The sequence below is a fragment of the Chrysoperla carnea genome, chromosome 5 (assembly GCF_905475395.1).
Source record: "Chrysoperla carnea chromosome 5, inChrCarn1.1, whole genome shotgun sequence".
Lineage (NCBI taxonomy): Eukaryota > Metazoa > Arthropoda > Insecta > Neuroptera > Chrysopidae > Chrysoperla > Chrysoperla carnea.
This window is the reverse complement of record NC_058341.1, coordinates 13291951-13317709: the sequence shown is the minus strand read 5'-3', so window position 1 is coordinate 13317709 and position 25759 is coordinate 13291951. Positions and strand designations below refer to the sequence as shown.

Genomic DNA, 25759 nt, shown 5'->3' with positions numbered 1-25759 from the left:
CCTCAGATAACCACTTCCAAATCATATATTGTGTATTGATTAAACAATTGAAAGTGACCGACTTGCATGAGCTTTGAACCCTAAACCTATGGAATAGAAGTTCAACACTCTACCAAGCCTGCCACACCACCGTTGGAAATGACAATAAAAAATGTAAATTTGATTTTTGCACAATTGGTCTATAGTTGACTTAGATTAGCGCTAAAATTTGACTACAATTGGGTTTTTTTTTTTAATTATGAAAAAATAATTTGTAGAATTGGTGCTTGTGAACTTTTTTTTTTAAATTTACCAGAGACCCCGCTTTTGACATGATAAAATTTTCTCTTACACGAAAAAGAGTTTCTTGTTTTTAATAACTTGATTTCCATGATGAATAAAAGTTGGAACCCCTCGATTCTTGAACCTCTGGTTAGATGCCCCAATCGATGCGATGATCCAAATACAAAAATTTGTATGTTATCACCGTTAGAATGTCATTAATTTTTGCCAAGCAAGATGTTATCTTTCGCTGAAATGATAAATGAAGGACCTTTTTTTTAATCAAACCAAAAAAATGTTTATTTTAATAATATTTTATTATTTTGTACTAAACTTTTTCTGATGTGTGTACATAATATATTTTTATATAATATATATATAATATATTCCAAATATGTACAAATAACATTATAATTTTTTATTTATTTATCATTTTATACAAAAATATTTTAAACGATAAGAGATGATTCCTATATTTAAATTTAATTTAAAATATTATATAATAATTTCCTATCACAAAACGCCCAGTACTTCAAATCTTTTTAATTTTTCATTTTAATTCAAGATATCATTTTTGCTTTCATCGCAAAAATAGCAAAATCGGTCAAAAATATTGCCATTTTATGGAAAAAATACTCTCTTTGCCGTAGATTAAAAATGAATTAACAACCAATAAACAGACTAACTAATTTTTTTTTTATTGGCTGTCGATTTCTTTTATCAAATCTTGTGAAGATTCTTTGCGTGCCCATCTCAACACTAGCCATATTTTACACATATAATTATTTCACTCTATCCCATTCAAATGGCGACATACACTACCCACTTGATAGAAGCTTGGTGATTTGAATTGAATGAAGTGCATCAATAACAATAAGATTTAGCTTACGACATAAAATACAATGGTTATGTGTTAAAAGCTCATGTCATGACGTGAATCTAGATTGTAGTGCTAGGTTTTGTCTCACTCTTGATATCTTGTCTTAAATGTCTAAGAAAATAATGATTTAAATTCATGAAATTCAAAGATTTTCCTTAAAAAGATTCTTTTAAATAAATAATCTATATATATAAATATAATTTTTTTGACCAATCGAATTTCGTTAACAAAATTAATTAACGCAATTAATTTTTGTTGAAAATCAAAATAGCATAATTTAAATATTTACATGAATTTTCGTTGAATGTACAAAATTTTTACAAAATTATTTACAAATAAATAAAATTTCGAATCGTAAAAATTACTCGTTTTTAAAAATCTACATTTACACATTTTCTTTTTTTTTCGATTAATAAAAGTTTATATAAAACATCAAAACACGGAAAGTTTCACAAAAAACACAGTTCATTTTTAGTAAGGTCTCCAAACACGTTTTTCATTTGATATTTTCGGAGATGATGATCGTGGAATTTTTGTGGATTCGGGTGATTTTGATGGTGAAGCACATAATTTTGTTTTCATTGAGGACGGAGCTTTTAATATACACTTTTTCACTACCAATTTTTCTCGATCATCTAATTGCGTTGCTGTTGTTGAATCTGCTGGATGTTGTTGAATTTCTTTTAGTAAAACATTCGCTGGTTTAATCGGTTGGAAAGCTGATTTTACAACATCAATATCTTCATCATCCGATTGTTCCGAATTCGATAGATCAATCGTTGAATTTACATTATTTTGTGATGTGGTACTTCGTGTTGGACTACTTGTTGTACCAACTTGTGTTAGATGTGTCGGACTTGAACTTTGTCGACTGGACGATGTGGGTGATAATCGTAAGGACATTTGATTTATTAGAGTGGGGGAGGTTAAATGTGTTGGTAAGGAGAATGTGTCATAGGGTGGTAATTTTAATTCTGTTCCAGGATGATAGGGTGGTGGTAATAATGGATTTCCAGCTAAGAATCCAGGTGGTGGGTGGAATGGGGGTAATGTTGTTGGTAATCCAGTAGGTGTTGCGCCGCTGGGTACATAAAATTCTGGTGGTGTTGGAGCTGCTGTTGGTGGTGCTGGTAATTGTGGAGGGGATCCTAAAACAAAAGAAAAACAAATTATTAGTACAAGGTATAAAATGTGAGCACTCGTTTCGCTTAACAAATTCGACTTATTGTAGAAAATTTAAGACAAATCAAAGCTAATATTGGGAAAAAACTACTGGAATTATCTGTATTATTCTTCAAATTCTCTTTAAAAAAATTTATGCACAATTTAAAAAAAAAAAAAATGATGGACAGTTATTTGATGATTGAATAATTAATAATCACTTTAGAAAATCCCTTTTTTTCTATGTTTGTACAAAATACATCCGTTCCCGAACAACAACACAAAAAAGGAATGTATACACATGAACGTACGTACGGAAGTGGATAATTTATTATGTATAAATGTAACACAAGACAAATGACTGTTGTAGTTAGAAAATATTAAAAAACATGGTCCATATTTTTGTGTTAAACAAGCATATTATGAGAGTAATATGATAAATGAACATTATTATTATATTCTATCATATTTTATACAAAAATGAACATTGTGAATACGTATTCCGAAGGATTATATAGAATTCTTAATGATGTGCACATATAGTATTTGATATACACAGGAAAATATTATAACATATCCTGTGCAAATATAACAAAAATCCTGACATTTGTCAAATAAAATATTCATTTATTTTGTATTTTTCACTTTACAAAGTGAAAAGACATGAAAAAAAAAATTAAAAGAATTTGTAATTAACTTCTTTTTTTTTCTAAGTACTCGAAACTTGTTGTATATTTACTTTTAAATTTGGGGGAAAGATGATTGGTTTATTTTAATTTGAATAAGCTTGGCTTTCTCCAAAAAAATTCATATATAACCGGGATCATATAGTTTAATCTGAGATTCCTTTCAAAAAATTAAGAAAGTCGGTTGGCATGATACTGAATTTAGTCGGCAACTTTATTCGTTTCGGAAAACTGATTATTTAAATAGCATGGTTCGAGTACGGTAGGCCCCCCAAGAACAACAATCAGTGCGATTATTGGTTGGGTAAGTGTTAAAAAAGAGACATAGCTCCAATTAGCAGATTTTTAGTCTATATTCGGTAGACCGCCGGAAATTCACTTTCATTCTTTCGATATATTTCCATGAATCTTTACAAAATTATAACGTTATTTCAACCTTTTGCAATTCGTTTTCCGACGCTCAAAGAATTCGTTCAAGAGCAGTGCCGAAAAAGTAGAAGACAGACAATAATATTTCGTAAAAAGTTATTTTGTTGTGCATCCTTTCCTTTGGCTACAGAATCCTGACACATGCAATGGTTCCGCACGATATATCAAAGCATCATATAACAATAAAGACGACAAAAAAACATAGAGCCATCCTCTTTTATCCTGTTCCATTTAAGCTTCTATGTCACTACTGTTGATAAGCCGTGTATACTTTCTGGATGTATATAAATAATTTATTACATAGCATTTCTTTTTTTATTTTTCTAATCACATTTTTTTTTCCTTTAATATGTTGATGATGCCTTTTTTACGTCACAGGATGGTAGTAGTAGGTATTTAGCTATGATGGCAACTGCCCACCATCAGTTTGTATCACTACGACATTTAATATTCCTTTTGATTTTAGAGGGATGTTTCTATGCTTCTATGTGTGTACGATGATGTGTTATGCTTTGTGAGATGGACTGAGATACTCTAGGGATGTTGAATATCTCTCATAACGTCACATGACTCATCGTTGTTGATAATATTACACAAACAAAATTCTAACTCCCTGTGTGAAGGTTTTTTTTTCGAAAGTATAAAAGCAAACCTCTTTTCGTATCGTAAATTTTTTTTTTGAATAAATTTACTTTGGGCATAAAGCCGTAGCGTAGAGTTTTTACAAAAGAATTTTTATTTATATTTTATGAAGTTAGGTACAGTTGTTTTTTTAACTTCATGAAAATATTTGTATCTAGTCAAAAGTTTTCAAAAAAAAAATTCTTTTTAGGCTTCATGGCTAGTTACATCATAAAGTGTATTTTTATATTGAAAAGTGAACCAGAATTTGTAATGAAAAACTAGCTAAATTAATTATTTAATCATCCTGTATGTACTAAATTATATTTAGTTTACGGTAAAAATTCCATGCAAAATTTAATAATTCCTTTTTTATAAAACAGGAGCACTTTTTATGTTTGAACTATTTCATGATTATCTATTTCTTGAAAACTTTTAAAAATCGAAAAAATCATTTAATTCAAAATGAAATATGTCTGTTTATTTTAAATGATTCTATCAAAAAAGTTTAATGGAAAATAACAAATTAAATTAGAAAAAAATTGACACGAAAGTATTTTATACAAAGTACAAAAATTGTTTCGGGCAGAAAAGTCAGTTTAAAACTATTTACAGATTTCTGAATACATGAGTCGCTTTGTAAAAATAATATATTTAGCGTATTGTAGCATGACTTATGATGAAAATGTCGTAATTATTTTGTAACAGTTTTATAGTTTACCTTTTACTAATGTTGTATGTACAGTTGTTGGTTGTGTAACACTTGTTGGTTGGTTGGAAAGAGATGTTGGTGAAATCACACCACTGCTACCATTTGCTGTTGTTGTTGGAGTACGTTGTGTCCGAAAATAATCTGGCCATGCATAACTCATATATGCAGCATCTAACCATCCTGGATTTAATAAAAACGGATTTAGACCACCATGTAAACCCATTCCATAACCATAATGGTAATCTGTAACAAAAAGATAATTACATGTAATTTAGTAACAAGAAAATAAAATAAATACAAAAATAGTTTTTGATTGGGATTAAAGTGGTTGAATTTTAATCAAGGCACACATTTTTTTTGAGATTGAGAAGATACAACGGGAATCAGAGAGGCAATTAAAGAATTAATTGCATCACACATGTTGCCAAGACGGCAATTATTCCTCAAGTATAAAAAGTATTTAATCTGATTTTAATTATTTAATTAACTAAACACTGCATTCCGACAAAAGAAATGAAACGGATATTTATCTTTGATTAAAAAACTTCAATAAAATTGCACATTTTTTCTTCTAAAAATTTGATACAGTTACTGTATCTTTTTTTTACCAATAAAGAATTTCGAAATAAAATTAATTTTATTATCGCCATTGCATTAATCAAAACCTCTGTTGGATGATTAAAAGACAAGTAGTTAAATCTTTTTATATCGATCATTAAATTATTGAAGGCTAAATATATTCATAATAAAAACATGTATTTTTAATCGACTGTTTATTGATAATTATTGTGTTCTTTCTTGAGGTTTCGTATGAAATTATACCGCTGCGCTGAACCGACAAAGTTTATTTTTAAACCAAGGTTGATCTAATTTTGTTGATAATTAAAAATTATTTTTAGTTTTCTATTGCATGCCCTTGTAGATGATTTGGTAGCTCAGTGAAAAAGTTTTTCAAATTATGCTGTATGACTGTTACCCGAGAAAAGGATTTTTGGATCATTCAATCGATTAAAAAGCGTCAATTTTCTCAGAAAAACTGTTGTATAAGAGAAACTGTATTGACGTTTAGTTGGCTATTGATTTTCTTCTAACAAGTTTGTACTTCTTGAGTCAACGATCTCAATACTTCTCTTCAAGAAAATTCGATCTCAAGAAAATAAGTGTTTGACTACCAAAGAAATATTTCCTTGCTACCATTTTCAGAACATATTTCCTTGCAGTTAGTACTTTTAAATAGCCTGTAACCAAATCACACCCATCAAAATGATCGATTTCCAAAAAAATCTCTTGTTAAAATAACTTTGTTTTAAACGCTAAAATATTCTGTTGTTTCTAAAACCTGCAGTTTTTAAAATTTGCCTAACATGTCAGAAAAAAACTATTGATTTTGTCCCATTTGATATGAAATTTATAATTTTCTAAACAAAACCATCTTGAAACTACAAAATTGATTATTTAACCCAGTTTTAATGACGTTAATTTATAAATTCACCACGAATTTGCCAAGAATATTGAACATAAAATAAAAATGCATGAGGTCAATTAAAAAACATAAAGCTAGAATTCCAGAGTGAATAATAAAAAAAATTATGCAGTACATATCCTCTGTACAACATTTTTAATGATAGTACTAAATACTGTTTTTTGTTTACTTCGAAAGTATATTTATTTATACAATGAGAAGAGAAAATTTTATATGTTTACATCCAGAGTATACAGTTTTACAGAAGGCAGACATATTTACATATGTCGGCATTTTGATAGTACCGCGCGCTTGTTTATAGTGATTTTTATGGCCACATTTGGCTGCTGTATATATAAAAGAAAACTATAACTTTGTCGGGTGGCTATTAAAATAGTATTATATTCAAACAAACACCAGAACATTTAACGAGTTGGATTGGATATGTATATGTGAGTGGAAGCCAAAACAATTCACACCAATTCTCTCTTTTTATCTGACTGGCTCTGGTGAAGAATAATAAATATGAATGTAAATCTTCACTCTCTAAATATGTTTTCCAAAAAGAGAATTTCATAGTTGTAACGTTACTGTGGTTACATTTTACGACCATTTGCTGGTTTTAACAATGTACATACTGTGTATAATATATATACAAGAGACAGCACCCTGTACTTTAAAAATATTAATGGTTTAGTAGTAAAAAATTAAGCACCTTATCACACACTTTATACATTTTTATATTTTGAGTAAATATATCATCAAATTTTATGTGGGAAATGTATGATCACGCGTATAAACTAGTTCAAATCGATTGGCGGCTAGCTCTATCGAATATTTTTTCCATTGGCTTGTACACAGAAATAAAAAGGCTCAATAACAACGAACAAGTAAGACTGAGGATTGGTGTAACTAAAAATACCACAATTAATAGCGGAATGTCGTACAAGAAAAGGTCGTCTTGATTTATAATTTCCGTAGATTTTAATTTAAAAGAAGTTGAAGGGATTCACTATCGCCCGTATGGAGTGGCACCCACTTGACCTGGTTTTTTTTCGAACCGTCTAAAATTAAACAATCACATTATTTAAACAATATACTTATACATCGTATATACGTAGAGATTCATATTTTTTTTAACACTACCACCCCTATCCCACCCCCCAAGTGTAATTTGTACTACACAGTGGTCTCTTTCAATGACTCTAAATAACGTTTAAACATTACCCTACTTAATAAATTCGAAACGAATGTGTTTTTTTTTAAATAGAAAATTATATTTCAATTGAAAATTGTGTGTTTTTCACTAAAAAAAAAAAAGGTTATGCTTTTAATGTTTGAAAACAGATTTACATACATACGCTTTTCTAGTTATTATCTTTACATGAAAAACAAATTTGTATTTATAATCGTTTATTAAACACAATATTTTCTGTTTTTTAAATTGAATTTAATTATTGATTTTAATTCGTTTTTAAGCCGATATTAATAGTCTTTACGTTGTGAGCAAAACGATTTTTATGCTTAATATTGCGAACGGTATCGGGTAACAAGATAGTTAATAAAGATAAAAGTTCCTGAGTACTAAAAATGCAATAATAATCTCTAAAGGAATTCTCTTAGCTAACGCAGCTCCGACACTACGAATTACCTTTTTTTAAATAGTATTTTCATATGAACATCATCTTCAAAATGATTATTCATCAACTTTAAGCTTAAAACGAAGTGAAAATTTTCATAGAAACGAGGATTTTTAATTTTGGTTCTTTTTTAAACTGATTGTCGAATACTAAGTACACCCGATCTATGGGCCTATGATATTAATCTGGGTTGATTAAATAAACGAAGTTTTACTGTAATATAAATTTGTAAAAATTAGTCGAAACATCTAAATTATGTTTCATACAAATCACTGAAGCTTTTAAATTAAAAAAATTTGATATCCAAAATTACAACCGAACAAATTATTTGAATGCAATCTAATTAGATTAGCACATAATAGTAAACAAAAAAAATTCGCCAAAAATTATCAACATCAATTTATGCGCTCTATTTTTCAAACATGAAACATAAAAAAAAAATATTCATGAAATTTTTATGATCTTTTTAAAACAATTGCAACAAATCAGTTTTATTGACATTTTAAGTGGTATTATATCTATTTTTATCTGATGTATGTTTTTTTTTTAATAGTAGGTAGTATTTTCATGTAAATGTCGAACCACTGACCGTTAGTACGAGGGGTCAGGACATTATAGCAACGATATATCTATGTACATACAAACCGATGTTGTATATGATATGCGAAAAGGGTTAAATTTATTTGCTATCATATTATTATGAATTAAATATCTTCAATATAATATTTCCAAATGTTCAATTTACTTGAAATAGCCCATAATTAATTCGACAAGTTAGCCAATAAAGAAGTTTTTTCTCTCGTGCAATCGCATGAGGAAAGTAAATCCTTTTTGATTACGATTTTCGCATTCCTGCCAAGAAATGCGAACTTAAATGGTAGATTGAGAAAATCGATTTTAGTAATCAGTTATGAAGACTGTGGTTAGAGAGATATAGGCAATAAAGAAGATAATGCGATTACTGATTAATTTTTCAATGAATCAATCTTAGCCAAAGGTTACAATCTTATTCATAGTAAGATCAGGCCAACTTATTGGATTAACAGGCTTTGGTCGGAATTTGTGGTGGATTCTAATAATAATTATCTGGATTAAAAATACCGGGGAATAATCTTTTAATCCGTATACAATTTTTCCTGACTAAGCCCATATTAATGACTGCCTTGAATCAAACATATATGTATTTATTTTGCAGAACTTTAGAGGAGCACTTTCGGAATATGCGGATATTTCGTATCCGCCTTTGATAAGTTGGTAGGGGAAATCTCGAGGGCTCAAATTGTAGGCGTAATATGTTATATAGGAAATAAATTTAGGGATAAAATTGATAAATAAATTTTACTCACTAAGAAAACACTCACTTGATTTAGTTCTTGGCTCTCGTGGTCCATCCACCGTCACTTTAATCGCTTTATTATACGTAGCAACTTGAAATGGCAACGAACTAATCATAATCGTAATCGAAAATGATTTACCACGTCCACTACGTCCAACAAATCGTAAATCATTAAACTTTGCAACTTGATTTTTCATAACGGCCGTACAATTCCTGATTTCAGCACAATAATTTTCATCATTACCAGCTTGTACCGTAACTAATGTACCATCTTGTACATCATCCAATGCAATCACTTTAAATGCAATTGGTAAACTTTTATTCGAACGCCAATGTGTGGGTAACGCGGAACATAGCACAGCCGGACTTCCAGTTTGTACCAATTCCCCATGATACTCCTGTAAAGTTTCATGAAGACTTGCATACATATCAGTCATACTGTTGATTAAACGATCTGGTGATGCAGCTGGTAAATGCATTAGTCCAAAATTTATAAATCACAGAAACTTGTCCGAAAAAAAAATGTAAACCAAAAAAGTTTCACACAATTTTATATTTAAAAAAATCACTGTTTTCACTCAAACGATACAAAAAAAGTTCACTGTTATAAGTTTGTCGCGATGATATCTTTATACGAAGTAACTGAGGTTATTAAATTTAAAGAAAAACATGTTGTTAGTCGCATGGAAGTTTAAAATCGAATAAACCCGAATTTATCCGAAGTATTATTAAAGAATGAAATCTCAAGAATACTATACTCGAGAAAAAAAAAGTTTCTTTTTATATGTCACACACTAACGCTGATATTTACGGGAGCATTCCACAATGTCAGGGAGACTGTACACAATTCGGAGAGAGAAAAAAATTTTATTTTACTTTGTGTTTACGTTACAATGTTCAAAACAGAACTGCTTTCCTAAAACTGTGATGATTTCACATATGTAAAACTTTTTACATTCTGGTCAATATTTAAACCCCTACCCCTAAATATTACTACTTCAGTAAATATATGGTGGAAAAAGCAACACACACACACACACACACATACACACACCCTGTTGATACCTCCCTCTCCTTCCACCATTTAGTAATATATAAAACTAAACCACCCTAATATAAGTATGACAAGGAAGGGTAGTTTTTATTGTTAGTTTTATAACAGTACACAAAATCACAGCTTTGTAAAAAAGGATCATACTGGAATATATATCGATGGTATATAGAAAAGTGAGAGGTAGATATAATTTGGTATATGGAAAACATTTTCTATCACATATTACTTTTAAAATCGCTCATGAACTTTTATTAAGCAAACAAGGATAGCGATAATATTATTAAAAATCGTATATTAAGTGTATTAAAAGAAGATAGTTGTACCGATTTTTTTCGTAAAGATGAGGATATATGATTAATATAATGTTTTTTTACAATGAGGAAATCTTCGAATTTTCTCAATCAATTTTCTTAAAGAGATTTTTTTTTTACTTAGCTTAAACTACGAACTTTCGATGTGTACTTAATAAAAAAGGATAACTATATGTATTATGTAGACGAAAATAATTATTATCTTACGTGTAAAACCTAACGGCGATATTTTATAAATATATAACAGATATTGTGAGATAGAAAATATCTCTCTGTATATGATTTTTATGTGTATGAAGAGATATTAAATAAAAGTGTTAGTAAAACACGATTTAAAAACGATGTGGATGTGTTGTAGAATGAGATCGAATGATGGAAAATATAAAATGTTATAGAAAGATAGAATGTAAATACAGTGTTGAATTTTTCTGAGTGGAAAAAGTGAGATGGTGTGTGTAGCCAATCCGAGACGTGGTTTGTGGCCTGTGCTGTGGCGTGGTGTGGTTAGGCCCCACCCTCACTTACCACAAGTCGGTGTCGATGGTCGTGTGACCACATTGCAAGTCTACGCCTTGTCTCACAGCTCGTCGCCACCACCGTCGTCTCCCTTGTAAAGTTGGGTTATTATTACAAGTTACTTGTGTTAGTTGTACACCTTTCGAACAGCTTCGAGTTTATTTTCGATGTATATGTGTTGTATGTTGTATAATGTTTATACACAAACATGGATATAGAAGATAATATTGCTTTGATATCTTTAGTCGTGATATTTGCTTCAATCAGATGAGATCATTTTTTATTTTTTTTAAAATCAATTTTTTTTAGTGTTCCGTACTCAAATAAAAAGCCTTACCAATTATGTCGTAAATGCTTATCATTGCAATTTTAATACGTTCCCCTTTTTCATAACACTATTTCTTCAAATTTATCAGGCAATAAATTCGATGAAAAAAAATATCCATTAGAGAAAATACAGATTTCATGAATCAAACCACACAAAAGGTTGTCTAGGAAGTTTAGAACAATCCTTACCTCTACCAACAGTATCATAATCGCAGACTTATCTTGTAGAGAAAATTTTTAGTCTAAAATAGCTGAATATCCAGCATGATATTCGAATAAGAAGATAATTGATTTCTAATAAATATATTTTTTTTCTAGATAGGTATGTTTGTCAACGGTTTTTAGGAAAATTGATTTTGTCTTAAATTCTTGTTTTCAAACTTGTAGGCTTCAAAAATCTTTGAAAGATTTTTCTATCAAAAGCAAAAATTTTTATTGGCAGAATTTAATATAGAATTTCGGTTAAAAATTTATAAATTTATAAGAAACATCTTTCTAGTATGAATTGTACCTTTGCCTCTTATGAGTGCGTTGACTTTAAAATGACTGATTTTGTGGTTCCTTTCAATGCTACGACCAGATTTTCCCTTTTAGGTGGATTAAAATGCTTTAATTGTTATTGAAAAATGACATATTTTTATAATGCATAACATGCTTTAGTTTTTATTTTAATTATTAGTATGTCGAGCATGACCACTTAATATAGTAAAGAATTTAAATATGAGACTTTAAATGCATTTCTAGAATATTTGTAATAACATATACTCAATTTATTTTGACATTCTCAAAGTCTCTATTCTCGATAATTTTTTTGAATTTAAATAAATTATTTTCTACCTTTAAGTTCAACTAGTTACAAAAGCGTGTTTTTTTAGTTTTTTTTTTAAACTATTATTTATTTTGTGTTTTTTTAGTTTTTTAGACATTTATTTATCAAAAATTCAGTATAAATATGGTGGGAGCGCAAGTAAATGTATATATTTTAAGATATGGAAATCGTTAACCATGAAAATCTTTATCAGGATAATCAAATAAACTTATTAAATTATTGTATTATCATCGGTCCTTAAGTATTCCAAATTTTGAGTTAATCCGACGTTTTGAAGCTGTTCAAAATCATGTTCAAAGTTTCCGATATATACTAAAATACGTATGAAGTTAATAAAAGCGTGCAAAAACGAAAGTGTGTGTCCATTATAAGAAGAAGCCCTTTTTCAATACAGGGATAACTAAGTCATGCATAGTGAAAAATTGATTATAAAATACAGATAAAAACAATCATCGCTAGTAGCTATGAATCGCTAGTCGCTAGTACCAATTGCACGAAAAGAATTTATCTATACTAATAATAGAAATTGGCAATTTGGAAACAAAATTCCGAATTTTGGCTTTTTCTTAATGGAGAAATCGTCAATTTCCCTATTAAACAAATATGGTATGATTATGTACAAAAGTCTTCTTTGAATTATTTTTGATATTTTATATAATTTGAGGCGTGTACGAACAATTTTATTACTTTTATAAAATTTATTTTTTATGGCCTTAACTCTTTTTATTTTAATGTAAATCCAAAATAAAATGGGAGGTATGTTATTTTGTAAAATCCAAAGCGGTAGAAGTGTAATAAACGATAAAGCTAAGACTGGATTATTTAATTATTATAAGCCATTTTTGTTTATTACCTGATATTTTGTATAAACAAACATTAAGCTTCTTGTATTATAGCGAAATGGAGACCAAAATCTGAGAATTAAATGGGCGTTGTATTTCGTGTTAACTAAAGGGATAATAAAACCAAAATTGTTTTTTTGGTCTTACTGCTATGTAAAAAAAATCTTGAGAATTTCCTAAAATGATATCCGAAAGGTTAGTTTTATCTAAAAATTCTTTAAATATTACTGGATTAGGTCGATTGTCTTAGATTATTTTGGAGAACTGTATGGTAAGGTTCGGAAATGTACGGTTTGAGCTGCAAAAGCGCATTAAATTCTACACTTTTCTTGATAAGAATTTAAAAAATTACAATACAATTTTTTTAAATATACTATGGACTTGAAGGGAGTATTGATTAAAGGCCCCTTATGACAAAAATTATCTTATGTGCCCAGGGCCAAAACGGCTAAACGCAACCTAGTTTGAAAGACCTTTGCTTGACGAAATAGTTAACAGATTTTATTTATCATACTCTATTTCCTGCATTTTGCATACTCAAATGCCTGCAAAGGTGCCCTACATACCTTTAAGCTGCTTTAATCCATTATTTCTTTTATCTTCACTATTTTTCAATCACCATATTCATTTTGATTCAAAGATCAAAGATAATGACAAATCTTTAATAAATTATTTGGCGCACATCGTACGTTTTCAACAACAACAACAAAAAAACGATGTTTTTTCGCATTTCCCAAAGTGTATTTCATAACATACATTACATATTTCCAACCTTTCCCAAACAATACAAAAAACTTAATGCTTGAATGATTTCCATATCACAGAGTAATCATAATACCTACATTAGAATATTACTATCTATACACGTAGAAAAAAAAAGATCTTTCGTCATGGATATAATATGGTGTAGGTTTTTATTGTTACCTCTATCAGCGTCGTCATAGCTTTTTGATTTTCTAGCGAAATACGATTGTGCTAACCCTGAAAATCGAAATAAAGAAGTGAAAACGTTTTCCTTTTTATATTTTTAGGTTTTTGAAGTTTCTGAACCGGTTTCTATACGAAGAGTTTTTCTCGAGTCTACGTTTTCCAAACTGACTCCTTTCGCCTATTTTAAACTAATTTGATCATTTCGAAAACGATTCCACCCTGGACGCTCTGGATGATGGTTCTCGAAATGTCAGACCTCCTAAGACACAAAGTCAAAATGCAATAAGCTGATGACGCCATATCCTAAAACAGATGCAAGATATGTTCAAATAAATACGATTTTCATAATTTTTGGGTCAAAATAACCTTAAATAATGATTTTCATAAGAATTTTCAAAAAACACTTTTCGATTTTTTGAATTTTTGCCAAGGGGTACCCCTTAAGAAAATCGAAAAAATTCGAAAAAACAAATTTGTCTTCAATTTTCATGAAAACATAGTTTTAAGCTAATTTGAACATGGCGAAAACGATGCCACCATAGAAAATACGTTCTGGATTATTGTTCTCGAAATATCAGCCTTTCTGGTACGCAAATTTAAAATCCAAAGAGCTGATGACGCCATATCTTGAAACAGATGCAAGATACCTGCAAATAAATACGATTTTCATATTTTTTGGGTCAAAATTTCCATAAATAATGATTTTCATATGAATTGAAAACAAAAATCACTTTTCGATTTTTTTGCATTTTTGCCAAGGGGTACCCCTTTAAAAAATCGAAAAAATTCGAAAAAACAAATTTGTCTCCAATTTTTATGAAAACATAGTTTTAAGCTAATTTGAACATGGCGAAAACGATGCCACCATGGAAAATACGTTCTGGATTATTATTCTCGAAATATCAGCCTTTCTGGTACGAAAATTTAAAATCCAAGGAGCTGATGACGCCATATCTTGAAACAGATGCAAGATACATTCAAATAAATACGATTTTCATATTTTTTGGGTCAAAATAACCTTAGATAATGATTTTCATAAGAATTGGAAACAAAAAACACTTTTCGATTTTTTGCATTCTTGCCAAGGAAATCGAAAAAATTCGAAAAAACAAATTTGTCTCCAATTTTCATGAAAACATAGTTTTAAGCTAATTTTAACATGGCGAAAACGATGCCACCATGGAAAATACGTTCTGGATTATTGTTCTCGAAATATCAGCCTTTCTGGTACGCAAATTTAAAATCCAAAGAGCTGATGAAGCCATATCTTGAAACAGATGCAAGATACGTTCAAATAAATACGATTTTCATATTTTTTGGGTCAAAATTACCTTAAATAATGATTTTCATAAGAATTGAAAACAAAAAACACTTTTCGATTTTTTGCACTTTTGCCAAGGGGTACCCCTTAAGAAAATCGAAAAAATTCGAAAAAACAAAAAAGTCTTCAATTTTCATGAAAACATAGTTTTAAGCTAATTTGAACATGGCGAAAACGATGCCACCATAGAAAATACGTTCTGGATTATTATTCTCGAAATATCAGCCTTTCTGGTACGCAAATTTAAAATCCAAAAAATTGATGACGCCATTTCTTGAAACAGATGCAAGATACGTTTAAATAAATACGATTTTCATATTTTTTGGGTCAAAATTACCTTAAATAATGATTTTCATATGAATTGAAAACAAAAATCACTTTTCGATTTTTTTGCATTTTTGCCAAGGGGTACCCCTTAAGAAAATCGAAAAAATTCGAAAAAACAAAAAAGTCTTCAATTTTCATGAAAACATAGTTTTAAGCTAATTTGAACATGGCGAAAACGATGCCACCATAGAAAATACGTTCTGGATTATTGTTCTCCAAATATCAGCCTTTCTGGTACGCAAATTTAAAATCCAAAGAGCTGATGAAGCCATATCTTGAAACAGATGCAAGATACGTTCAAATAAAATCGATTTTCATATGTTTTGGGTCAAAATTACCTTAAATAATGATTTTCATAAGAATTGAAAACAAAATACACTTTTCGATTTTTTGCACTTTTGCCAAGGGGTACCCCTTAAGAAAATCGAAAAAATTCGAAAAAACAAAAAAGTCTTCAATTTTCATGAAAACATAGTTTTAAGCTAATTTGAACATGGCGAAAACGATGCCACCATAGAAAATACGTTCTGGATTATTATTCTCGAAATATCAGCCTTTCTGGTACGCAAATTTAAAATCCAAAAAATTGATGACGCCATTTCTTGAAACAGATGCAAGATACGTTTAAATAAATACGATTTTCATATTTTTTGGGTCAAAATTACCTTAAATAATGATTTTCATATGAATTGAAAACAAAAATCACTTTTCGATTTTTTTGCATTTTTTCCAAGGGGTACTTCCCTTAAAAAAATCGAAAAAATTCGAAAAAACAAATTTGTCTCCAATTTTCATGAAAACATAGCTTTAAGCTTATTTAAACATGGCGAAAACGATGCCACCATAGAAAATACGTTCTGGATTATTGTTCTCGAAATATCAGCCTTTCTGCTACGCAAATTTAAAATCCAAAGAGCTGATGAAGCCATGTCTTGAAACAGATGCAAGATACGTTCAAATAAATACGATTTTCATAATTTTTGGGTCAAAATAACCTTAAATAATGATTTTTATATGAATTGAAAACAAAAAACACTTTTCGATTTTTTGCATTTTTCCAAGGGGTACCCCTTAAAAAAATCGAAAAAATTCGAAAGAACAAAGTCTCCAATTTTCATGAAAACATAGTTTTAAGCTAATTTGTACATGGCGAAAACGATGCCACCATGGAAAATTCGTTCCGAATGATAGTTCTCGAAATAACAGGCTTCCTGGTACACAAGTTAAAAATCCAATAAGCTGATGACGAGAAAATCCAATAAGTATGAGATAAGATAAGAATAAATGAAATATTTCCAACAATTGTCTTAATTAGAAAGTTATTAGTCTGATCTATAAATGATCATACCCACGACAGCTTGTTTTTTACCAACCTGGTAAATATCTATCTCTGTGTATATATTTGTGGATGTATGTTATTATCATTGTTAGTAGGAAGTTTTTCCGGTTCTGTGGACACACACAATAATGAACTTGGAGGTGGAATGAACACAACAAACATCATATCAACAATGTTTTATATGTATATACGTACATTGCTTGTACTGTAAACTGCATCAGCAGTGATGAATTACAAATAAAAAGCGACACAAATAAGAGTGTAAATATAGCAGGTGAGAATATAAAGAGGAAAATGTTTATACCGTGATATGGCAACAAATTTCCCAACTTTAGTATGTATAGATTCAGGTAGAGTAATAGACAATCGTTTCAGAATGGCTGTAAATTTCAGACAAGGCCATAACTAACAACTTTTTCCTCTATAAAAATTTGCAAATCAAGGATTTTTCTTTCCTCAGAAATAGAAAATTTGTATAATTGCGTGGCAAACATCAAATTAATGATTTTTCTTTCTCTAGACTGTTTTTAAGCATAATGGGCATTTTGTTCTTCTGAGTGTCAGAAAAAGTAGTTTTTGTATTCTTAGAACTATGTTCCTTTTCGTGTATAAAAAAAAATTCCCGACACTGACGGATACTTTTTCTATAGTTTATTATCTTAAAATATTGATAGTATGTATATGATGGATCTGGTCTTGTGGTTATGGTGCCCGCTTCCAATGAGGAATGTTCTCAGATCAAGTCCTATTCACGTCAGCAAATGTTTTATTTTTAAATTTTAGATTTAAAATAATTTAATCTGTCAATATATTACATAAGAAAAACTACAGGCGAACAAAAGCATCTCTTCTTTTTAACCTGGTGCTATACACTATAGTGTCATTAGAAAAATAGGGTTTTGATATACAGAAATGCCTTTTACTACTTATACTACACCGACCTAAGAAAAGCAAACCTGAATATTGCGCCTATCAAGGAAAACTTTCTACTAAGAGTGAGTCTGTCACTTTACTGTATGTCAGTAATGAGAAAATGGAGTGCGGGCAAAAACAAGAAGCCCCGCGATCCTTATATGCCCAAGGCCTCCAAAGAGTTAAAGACGGCCCTGTACATACAGTTTACTGTAAAATATAACACTTATGATTATGTATACCTATTCATAAATAGAATGTTAAGTTGTTGGTGTCAAATTGAGAGGGCGTACATGTTTTATTATTACATAACATTTAGACTATGTCGTTGGTATCGAACAGAATGGTTCGTTCAAAAGGTATCACCACATTCTCCTATTCTCAATTCCATTTATCTTTGCCATTATCGAAAATTTTCTATCGGATTTTAAAATAAAAAATAATCGATATTTGATTTTGAAAATTTTCGTCAATTTGTATCTTTTTAATTCAGATATTTATAAAATCCTGCGTCAAATTTTTATTAATTTTAACGTAACGTACGAGATATAATTTATAAAAGTAGAAGTTTTTTTAGTTTTTCATCTATATGGAATTTGGAGCAACATTATCGAAAATCATCGAGCAGCGAATTTTTATATACATATGCTGCAAGTAGTCATCACTATAACTGCAGGTGTCCATCATCCAGCTACATATCTTATAGAAGCCTAAGTATTTTTTGGCAAAACATGACTTCATATAATTCTTACTTGATAAACTTCGAATAAATACTACGGTACAACGTTCACTCCTGGTGAGCAATTATTAGTCTTCAAGTAAAAGTTTCCCTACACAATAAATTTCAATGTCTATTCATATCGATTAAATACGGATACATTTTTCTAGACCATCATGTACAAAGACCTATAAAACTTCATATTTTACACCCAAACAGTATAAAGTCACTAGTGTTAGTATACTTGGGTTATATTATTGTCTGAAGTTATCCACATTTGTGTGTCGAATCAGAGTCTGTATTTATTATAACAGAGCACACAGAACGATGTTTAGCTCTCCAAGTCATTCTCTCTCTGTTTTTATTATTTTGTCGTTTAATTGAAATGAATTTTGTCGATTTATTTTTATCTTTTATGCTCAAAACATGAGTGATATTAAATATTTTATTATTTCACTTAGTAATTTCATATATTCATGTTTTGGTCGCATAAATACTTTCGAGATGGGGTTAATTGATATATCCTTGTTTGCATAGAAATTATATTGATATACTTACTTTGTAAACAGTTGACATTTTTATAAAAAGATGTCTAATTTCTAAAGCGTGATTTTTAAAAAAAATTTCCAATCTGATATTTTGAAAACGGGTGGAAAACGTGAAAATAAGTATCGGCTCGTTTCCGGGAGTTATGGATATACAGTGTCTAGTTTTTTTTTTACAATTTCGAGTAAAGAAACACTAAAAACTGACGTACGTTTTCATAAATCTAAGTTAAAATATCATTTAGTATGAATTATGTTTTATTGGGTAACACATTTTGTTATTGTTCGATAGAAATAAATAATATATAAAAATATCTAAAATAAATTTATAGTTGGGTTCCAAATAGGAAAAAAAAATGTGTGACACTCACCCCGGTCACGCTCAACCTCTCCCCACTCCACCCTCCGTACACACACTAAAAAATATAAAAATATTGTATATATTATATTTATTAATCCTTTGTCATATATTTTTAATATTTTTCGATAACGACGTTAATATTTTGCACACGTGTCATTTAACGTTATATTAATTTTGATAACGAATTCATTAAACGTGCGTCTCTTGGGCCTCTGGGAAAAGTTATTCTCTGCTGATCAAATATATCAAAAATATAATGATTAATTGAAAAAAATATCAATGATAAATGTTATTTTGATTATGTTTTTGTATAAATGGCTTTTGAATTGAAATGTGTAAATACGAATCTGTATTAATCCATAAACTTGAAGATAATCAACAACAGTATATGGGTGAAGTAGGGAAGTATGCGATTTTGAAAACAGAGTCAAATAAAACCAGTTAAATTTTTCACCAACTTAAAATACAAAAAAAAAAGTAATAAAAAAGTTGGTAAAGACCACCGTGTTATAGCCTTCATCACCTTACTCTTACTTATCCCCCTTCCATAAGACTTGAAATGTCAGACTAAATTTCATTTGTTTAATTTTTTTTAAATAGTATCTTTATAAATTACAGCTCATGTGTTACTTTGTTGTATGAGCTATATAATTTTAGAGTTTCAATCAAATCCATTCAGTAGTTTTTGCGTGAAAGCCTCAAAAAACAAACAAACAACATTATTTTCACATTCATGATATATAAGAATAAGGGATATTTTCGTTGAAGATAAATTGTTATTTTGGATAAAGGACTATTGTAGGACCATAATTTTACAGGCTGCCTTTAGCCCCACATATGTAGCGGCGTCAATAATTTTCAATTATTATTCCAATTTTATCAACCCTGAATTAATTTTAAATGGGTTATAAACGTACAAAGAAGTCATGGGGTGTCTGCCAGATATTCTTGTCCAAGTAATTGAGCATAAATTTTTTGAATATAATGTGAATATTTTATCTTAGAGGAAATTTTGTTGTACTTATATGTTATACTGATGATCACATTTTACGCGAAACGTGTAAATATAAATTCTTGGAAATACCTAATTATTCTGTAATTTTAGAGTATAGATTTAACCTTGGTTAAAAATTACAATCAATTTAATAAACATATATATATATATAAACTGTCCAGTTAACTACCTGATATGTGTAGTTGGTTGGCAACTTTTGGAAAATTCAACGTTCTTTCTGATGAATTGTGCATACTATAGGTCATCGATAATATCGCTTTTAGTTCTTTTAATTGAATAAAAAACTTATTATTTTTAGTATATACTTGTGATCTGAAACCTAAAATTTTTTCTTTTCTCACGATAAAATTTTGTGGTACTCAAGTTTATCTCTAATTTTCAAAAGGGCAAACTTGTTCAGCGCAAGTGAACGAACTAAGATGATGAGCGATTGCAAAGGTGAACTATAATTCCCAAGATTAATTGAGAATCTTTTTTGTTATATCTATTTATCGAGAAAATCCCCTTACATCTCGTTGAATTACATTTTAACCAATTAAACTGCACACAGTATAAATACAAAAAAATAACAAATTACTATAAATATGTACACAATAAGAACTTCCTTATTAATCTGTAAGAAGTTAACACAAACAAAGTTTTAAGTTAATTTACAAGATAATTGTTAAACACAAAAATGTTAAAATTATTTGCTATTGTTGTACTTTTGGTACAATTATTAAATGAAGTACAATCAGACGTTGACTTTACAAACAATGTGCCAAATGTGCCATTGTTTTTTCATAAATCGAATGAATTATGTGCTAACGTAAATTGCACGGAAGTAAAAAATTGTCCACCAGGTGAACATTATTCATGGTCGCGACCAGATGAAGGAAAATGTTGTCAAACATGCGAACGAGACGCAAGTAAGTTTTTAAAAAGTTATTTTTTTTTAAGTGCATAGAATTTATTTGATTCATAATTTGGAGTCAATAAATTAAAAAAAAAACAATCGACTTGCTTATCATTAGCCTAAGAATTGCTGTAAAAAATTATTTCTTAACAAAGTATGGGAAGGATTGTAATCGCCAAAACAATCGATGCGGAAGTTTCAACGAAAATATTTATTTTGTGTATTCTTGAACTGATTTTGACTAGTTTCAGCATGTTATCAATTTTTAGCCATGGAATCCCGAAATTTTGGATTCAAGATGGTTGTAACATCTAATAAGCACTACTAAATTCCTTTTTTTTGCATAGAAATTGATGAAAAATGCGACATGGACACACTTTGTGGAAGAAATTTACTCTGTCCATACCCACCCGAAGGAAAATATTCACTAGAAGATGTTTGTGTTTACCCTTGGGAAAATATGAAGTACTCTCCGAAATGTGATACATCAAGATGTCCCACTTACAAATCATGCCCAAAAGACTCTTTCTTAGTCCAACATGATGGCGAAAAAACATGCTGTGATCAATGTATTCAATACTCTAGTAAGTAAAAAATAAAGACGACTTAGAAGGGAGTGTCTCGTCCAAATTGAGAAGATCTTGGAATTTCATATTTCATTATTTTGGGTTTTTTCAGTATTCGGGGACTTCTGTGATGAAAAATTACCATGTGTTGATGGGTTGAAATGTACAGATAATATTTGCAAAGAATCGGAAAAATGTTTGGAAGAGAAACCAAATTGTAAGGTCATAAACGATTGTGGTTCAAAAGGTTTTCTAAAACCAGCAGATGGATTGGACCGTTGTTGTGATGAGTGTCTACCGTTTGCTAGTAAGTGTGTAATTTTTGTAACTTATTTTATCGAGATATGATGATGTCGAAAAGAAAGCTATCGATCTGAGACCATTTGAGTCAGGTCGTATTTGATTGAAAACGCTAAAAATTTTGAATGGATGCTAGTGTGGGCGGCAATAGGAGGGTTTAGGAACCATTAATGCCATTGTGGGTTCTTGTATAAAGTTGTAATACTATGAGCGGAAGTTTTATCAAAATTAAATTATATATTATGCTTATTTTCAAACTCTTTTTCGGTAGAAACTGGTGATGAATGTGACTATAAGGATGCTATATGTGAAGTAAATTCCTATTGTGAGTACTCTACTGGAAAATGTGTTGAATCGAAATTCGATTGTTCAAAATTCCCTTGCGGTGGAACAGAAAACGAATCCGATTGTAAAGGCGTTTGGGTCCCAGCGGATGGTATTAATATATGCTGTCCATATTGCATTCCTTATGCCAGTAAGTACTCAGTTTATGCGGGTAAAATTAATTTACCATCTTGACTTGATTGATTTTTCCTGTTATTTAGATTATGGATCATATTGTGACGAAAAAAATCTTTGTAATCCAGAAGTGTTTGTTTGTAGAAACTACACTTGCGATGTAAAAGAATGTAATTGTATCTAAATTTTGTAATCTTTGTTTTAATAAAAATTATATATTTTTATATAAATCATAGAAACTCATTAATCCAAAAAAGTTTCATTAAAATTTTCTAGTTTTCTAAACTATCAGTAGGTAGGTAAATCGAAGCAAACCTTTCGTTGCTCAACGTCAGCATTTGAGGACAAGAAAAAACCTGATAATTTTTAAAAGGCTCGCTGATTAAAATATTGACCAAGAATCATAAATTTGCATTCGTATATGTTCGTATTGTCCTCTCAGATCGACAAATCAATAGTATATTGTTTACGCAAAGCTTGTATCTTCTAAACTTGTTATTACACACGGATTACGTCCACCGGTGTCCGTCAGTGTCGCAGACTGATAAAATTCACTCTTAATCTCAGTAAAAACTTACGCAAAGCACTAATCCGTGTCTAACAAAAATTTAAGAGCATATTAAAAATAAGTCGCAGTGATGTTAATTTTGTAGTAAATAAGGAATATCCACACTTTCGCAAAGTATCCTCGCCGAGTATACTCGACAAAGTAAGACAAAGTGAAGCACTCACTCCCGTCTTACTTCGCAAGCATCTCATTGCTATGGCTGACATCGTAGTGGCTACAGCTGTCGCGGTTGGCTCTGTGCGCAAGTAATCACGAGAACGTGATGATACTTGCCTGTACTCGCGTGGATGCTTCGCGTAGCCTTTGACGCGGACACCACAGGTATCACCTCCATAATCTCATTCCTCGCTCGATTTCACGCTACTTAGCGGGACTGTAGATGAGACTTAATAATTTGTCAGTCTGAAGCATCATATGCGAGTATACAAAGGTTAAATTAACTTTCAAATGGAAATCGCATTGAAAAAAACACCAATTTGAAGGCTTAATATGATTCCAACAAAACAGTGATAATTGAGTGACGAACGAATGTCTGACGTGAATAGGCAACAATTTTCTTGATACGAAGGAAAATCTTACTTGGTAAGGAAAATTTATTTAAAACCTGATTATAAATTTATTTGAAATTATGTGTCGAAACAAATTTATGTCAGATTGTCATGGCTGATATTTAATTTACAATAACATCGTCTGTCCTTTACATCCTGTTTTTCTCTGGGTCTCTCAAGTCGGTGTTGGTTTTATAATATATTTAAGACATGTAGAAGAGAAGCATGCCTACACGAAATTATAATCAATTTATCTAGATTTAACACACAATCTTATATCAAATCCATTTATTATAACATTATACACAAGATATTCGACCTGCATTAATGTCTTATCAAGTAAATTGTCTTAAAATATAGTTTTGTAAAATAATTATGTTATTTTCACATGTTTGAGATTATTTTAAAATGTCGAATTTGTGATTAAATTTATCTTACTAGAAAGTTATTTATTTTCCAAATTGATTTCCAAGCTTAGAAAAAATATTTTAATTATTAAACTGAAAGTTTTCAAAATTTAATTAAGGTAGTATAGATACTACATTTCACTAGTGAACTACCTATAGTTTATATAAAATATACAATCGTGATAAAAGCTTCGCTAAATTTCTAATTCATTCAAACTACGCAAATCAACTGGAATTTTCCACAGCTACGTTTCTATAAAAATTAACATATCATCTGCATCGGGCTTTTTGATGCTTCAAACTGATAATTTACAAGTAATATCTATTTACATCGAGTTAAATCATTTCTTTCATTGTGAATTCAAGGTTAAAATTGTGGTTAGAGATGATTATTTAGATTAATGATTATTTTGCATTAAAAAAATTAATGATATATATTATTTCGAATAATAGACAACCATAATTATATATAGAAAAAAACGTGTTTATATTTTATATCAATATAATTAGAATAGCCTTGAATCAAGAATCAAGATCAATAGGATTATATTTGTATATTTATATTTATTTTTTTTAATGAAAAGTATCAATAAGAAATATTTGAATGGGTTTGATAATATTATTTCAAGGTCCAAATAAATTCAATGTTCTTATTTGAAATATTAATTACATATTTTGATACCATGTATATATGAAATATACATAGTATTATAAGTTTAGTCCCAAGTTTGTAACGCCTAAAAATAGTGATGCTACAAAAAAAAAATTGGTATAGGTGTTCATAAAATCACCTAATTAATCCATTTCCGGTTGTCCGTCCGTCCGGCCGTCCGGCCGTCCGTCCGTCCGTCTGTGGTCACGATTACTCAAAAACGAAAAGAGATATCAAGCTGAAATTTTTACAGCGTGTTTAGGACGTAAAAAGTGAGGTCAAGTTCGTAAATGAGCAACATGGGTCAATTGGGTCATGGGTCCGTAATACCCATCTTGTAAACCGTTAGAGATAGAATAAAAGTTTAAATGTAAAAAATGTTCCTTACAAAAAAATAAACAACTTTTGTTTGAAACATTTTTTTGTAAACATCACTGTTTACCCACAAGGGCGTTAATTAGGTACAAATTTTATAGTATGTATTAATATCAAAGTGAGTATCTTTTGTTATTTACGTGACGTCAAAAAAACAAACGAGTGCGCATCAACACTTGCGCATTATATGAGAATATCAGTTAAATATGTCAGATATGTATGTATGTGAAATGTGACAGAGTTATCAACACTGCCTATACATGGTATTTCAACAATTAACTCAGTCAATTGTTTGTTTTCACTTGTTTATTATGAATCCAAATTTCTACATTTGTTTCAAATTTTGTGTACTTTATTATATCATTCAACATGTGCGTTAATTCATTGAATTGTACAAAGGAAGAACTTTTGTTGCATTAGAACAGAAAAAAATGGATAGGAATTAATTTGCATA

At 29.8% G+C, this 25759-nt stretch overlaps 2 protein-coding genes across 3 annotated transcripts; one reads left to right on the top strand and one right to left on the bottom strand.

The window, feature by feature from the left end:
• Positions 1–1587: 1587 nt before the first annotated feature.
• LOC123300229 (segmentation protein Runt-like) lies at positions 1588–9703 on the bottom strand. Of its 2 annotated transcripts, none has more exons than XM_044882758.1 (3): positions 9199–9703; positions 4760–4993; positions 1588–2289 (listed from the first exon to the last, which is right to left on the bottom strand). In XM_044882758.1, exons 1-3 carry the CDS (start codon positions 9665–9667, stop codon positions 1613–1615), a joined length of 1380 nt encoding a protein of 459 aa, XP_044738693.1. In that variant the 5' UTR covers positions 9668–9703; the 3' UTR covers positions 1588–1612. The 2 variants fall into 2 exon arrangements, with proteins under 2 accessions (XP_044738693.1, XP_044738694.1); XM_044882759.1 differs by having other exon boundaries at positions 9214–9703.
• Positions 9704–21196: 11493 nt separating this feature from the next.
• On the top strand, positions 21197–22985 carry LOC123300263. Its single transcript, XM_044882806.1, has 5 exons — positions 21197–21443; positions 21778–22014; positions 22109–22303; positions 22568–22771; positions 22842–22985. Exons 1-5 carry the CDS (start codon positions 21212–21214, stop codon positions 22937–22939), a joined length of 966 nt encoding a protein of 321 aa, XP_044738741.1. The 5' UTR covers positions 21197–21211; the 3' UTR covers positions 22940–22985.
• The last annotated feature ends 2774 nt before the right edge of the window (positions 22986–25759 follow it).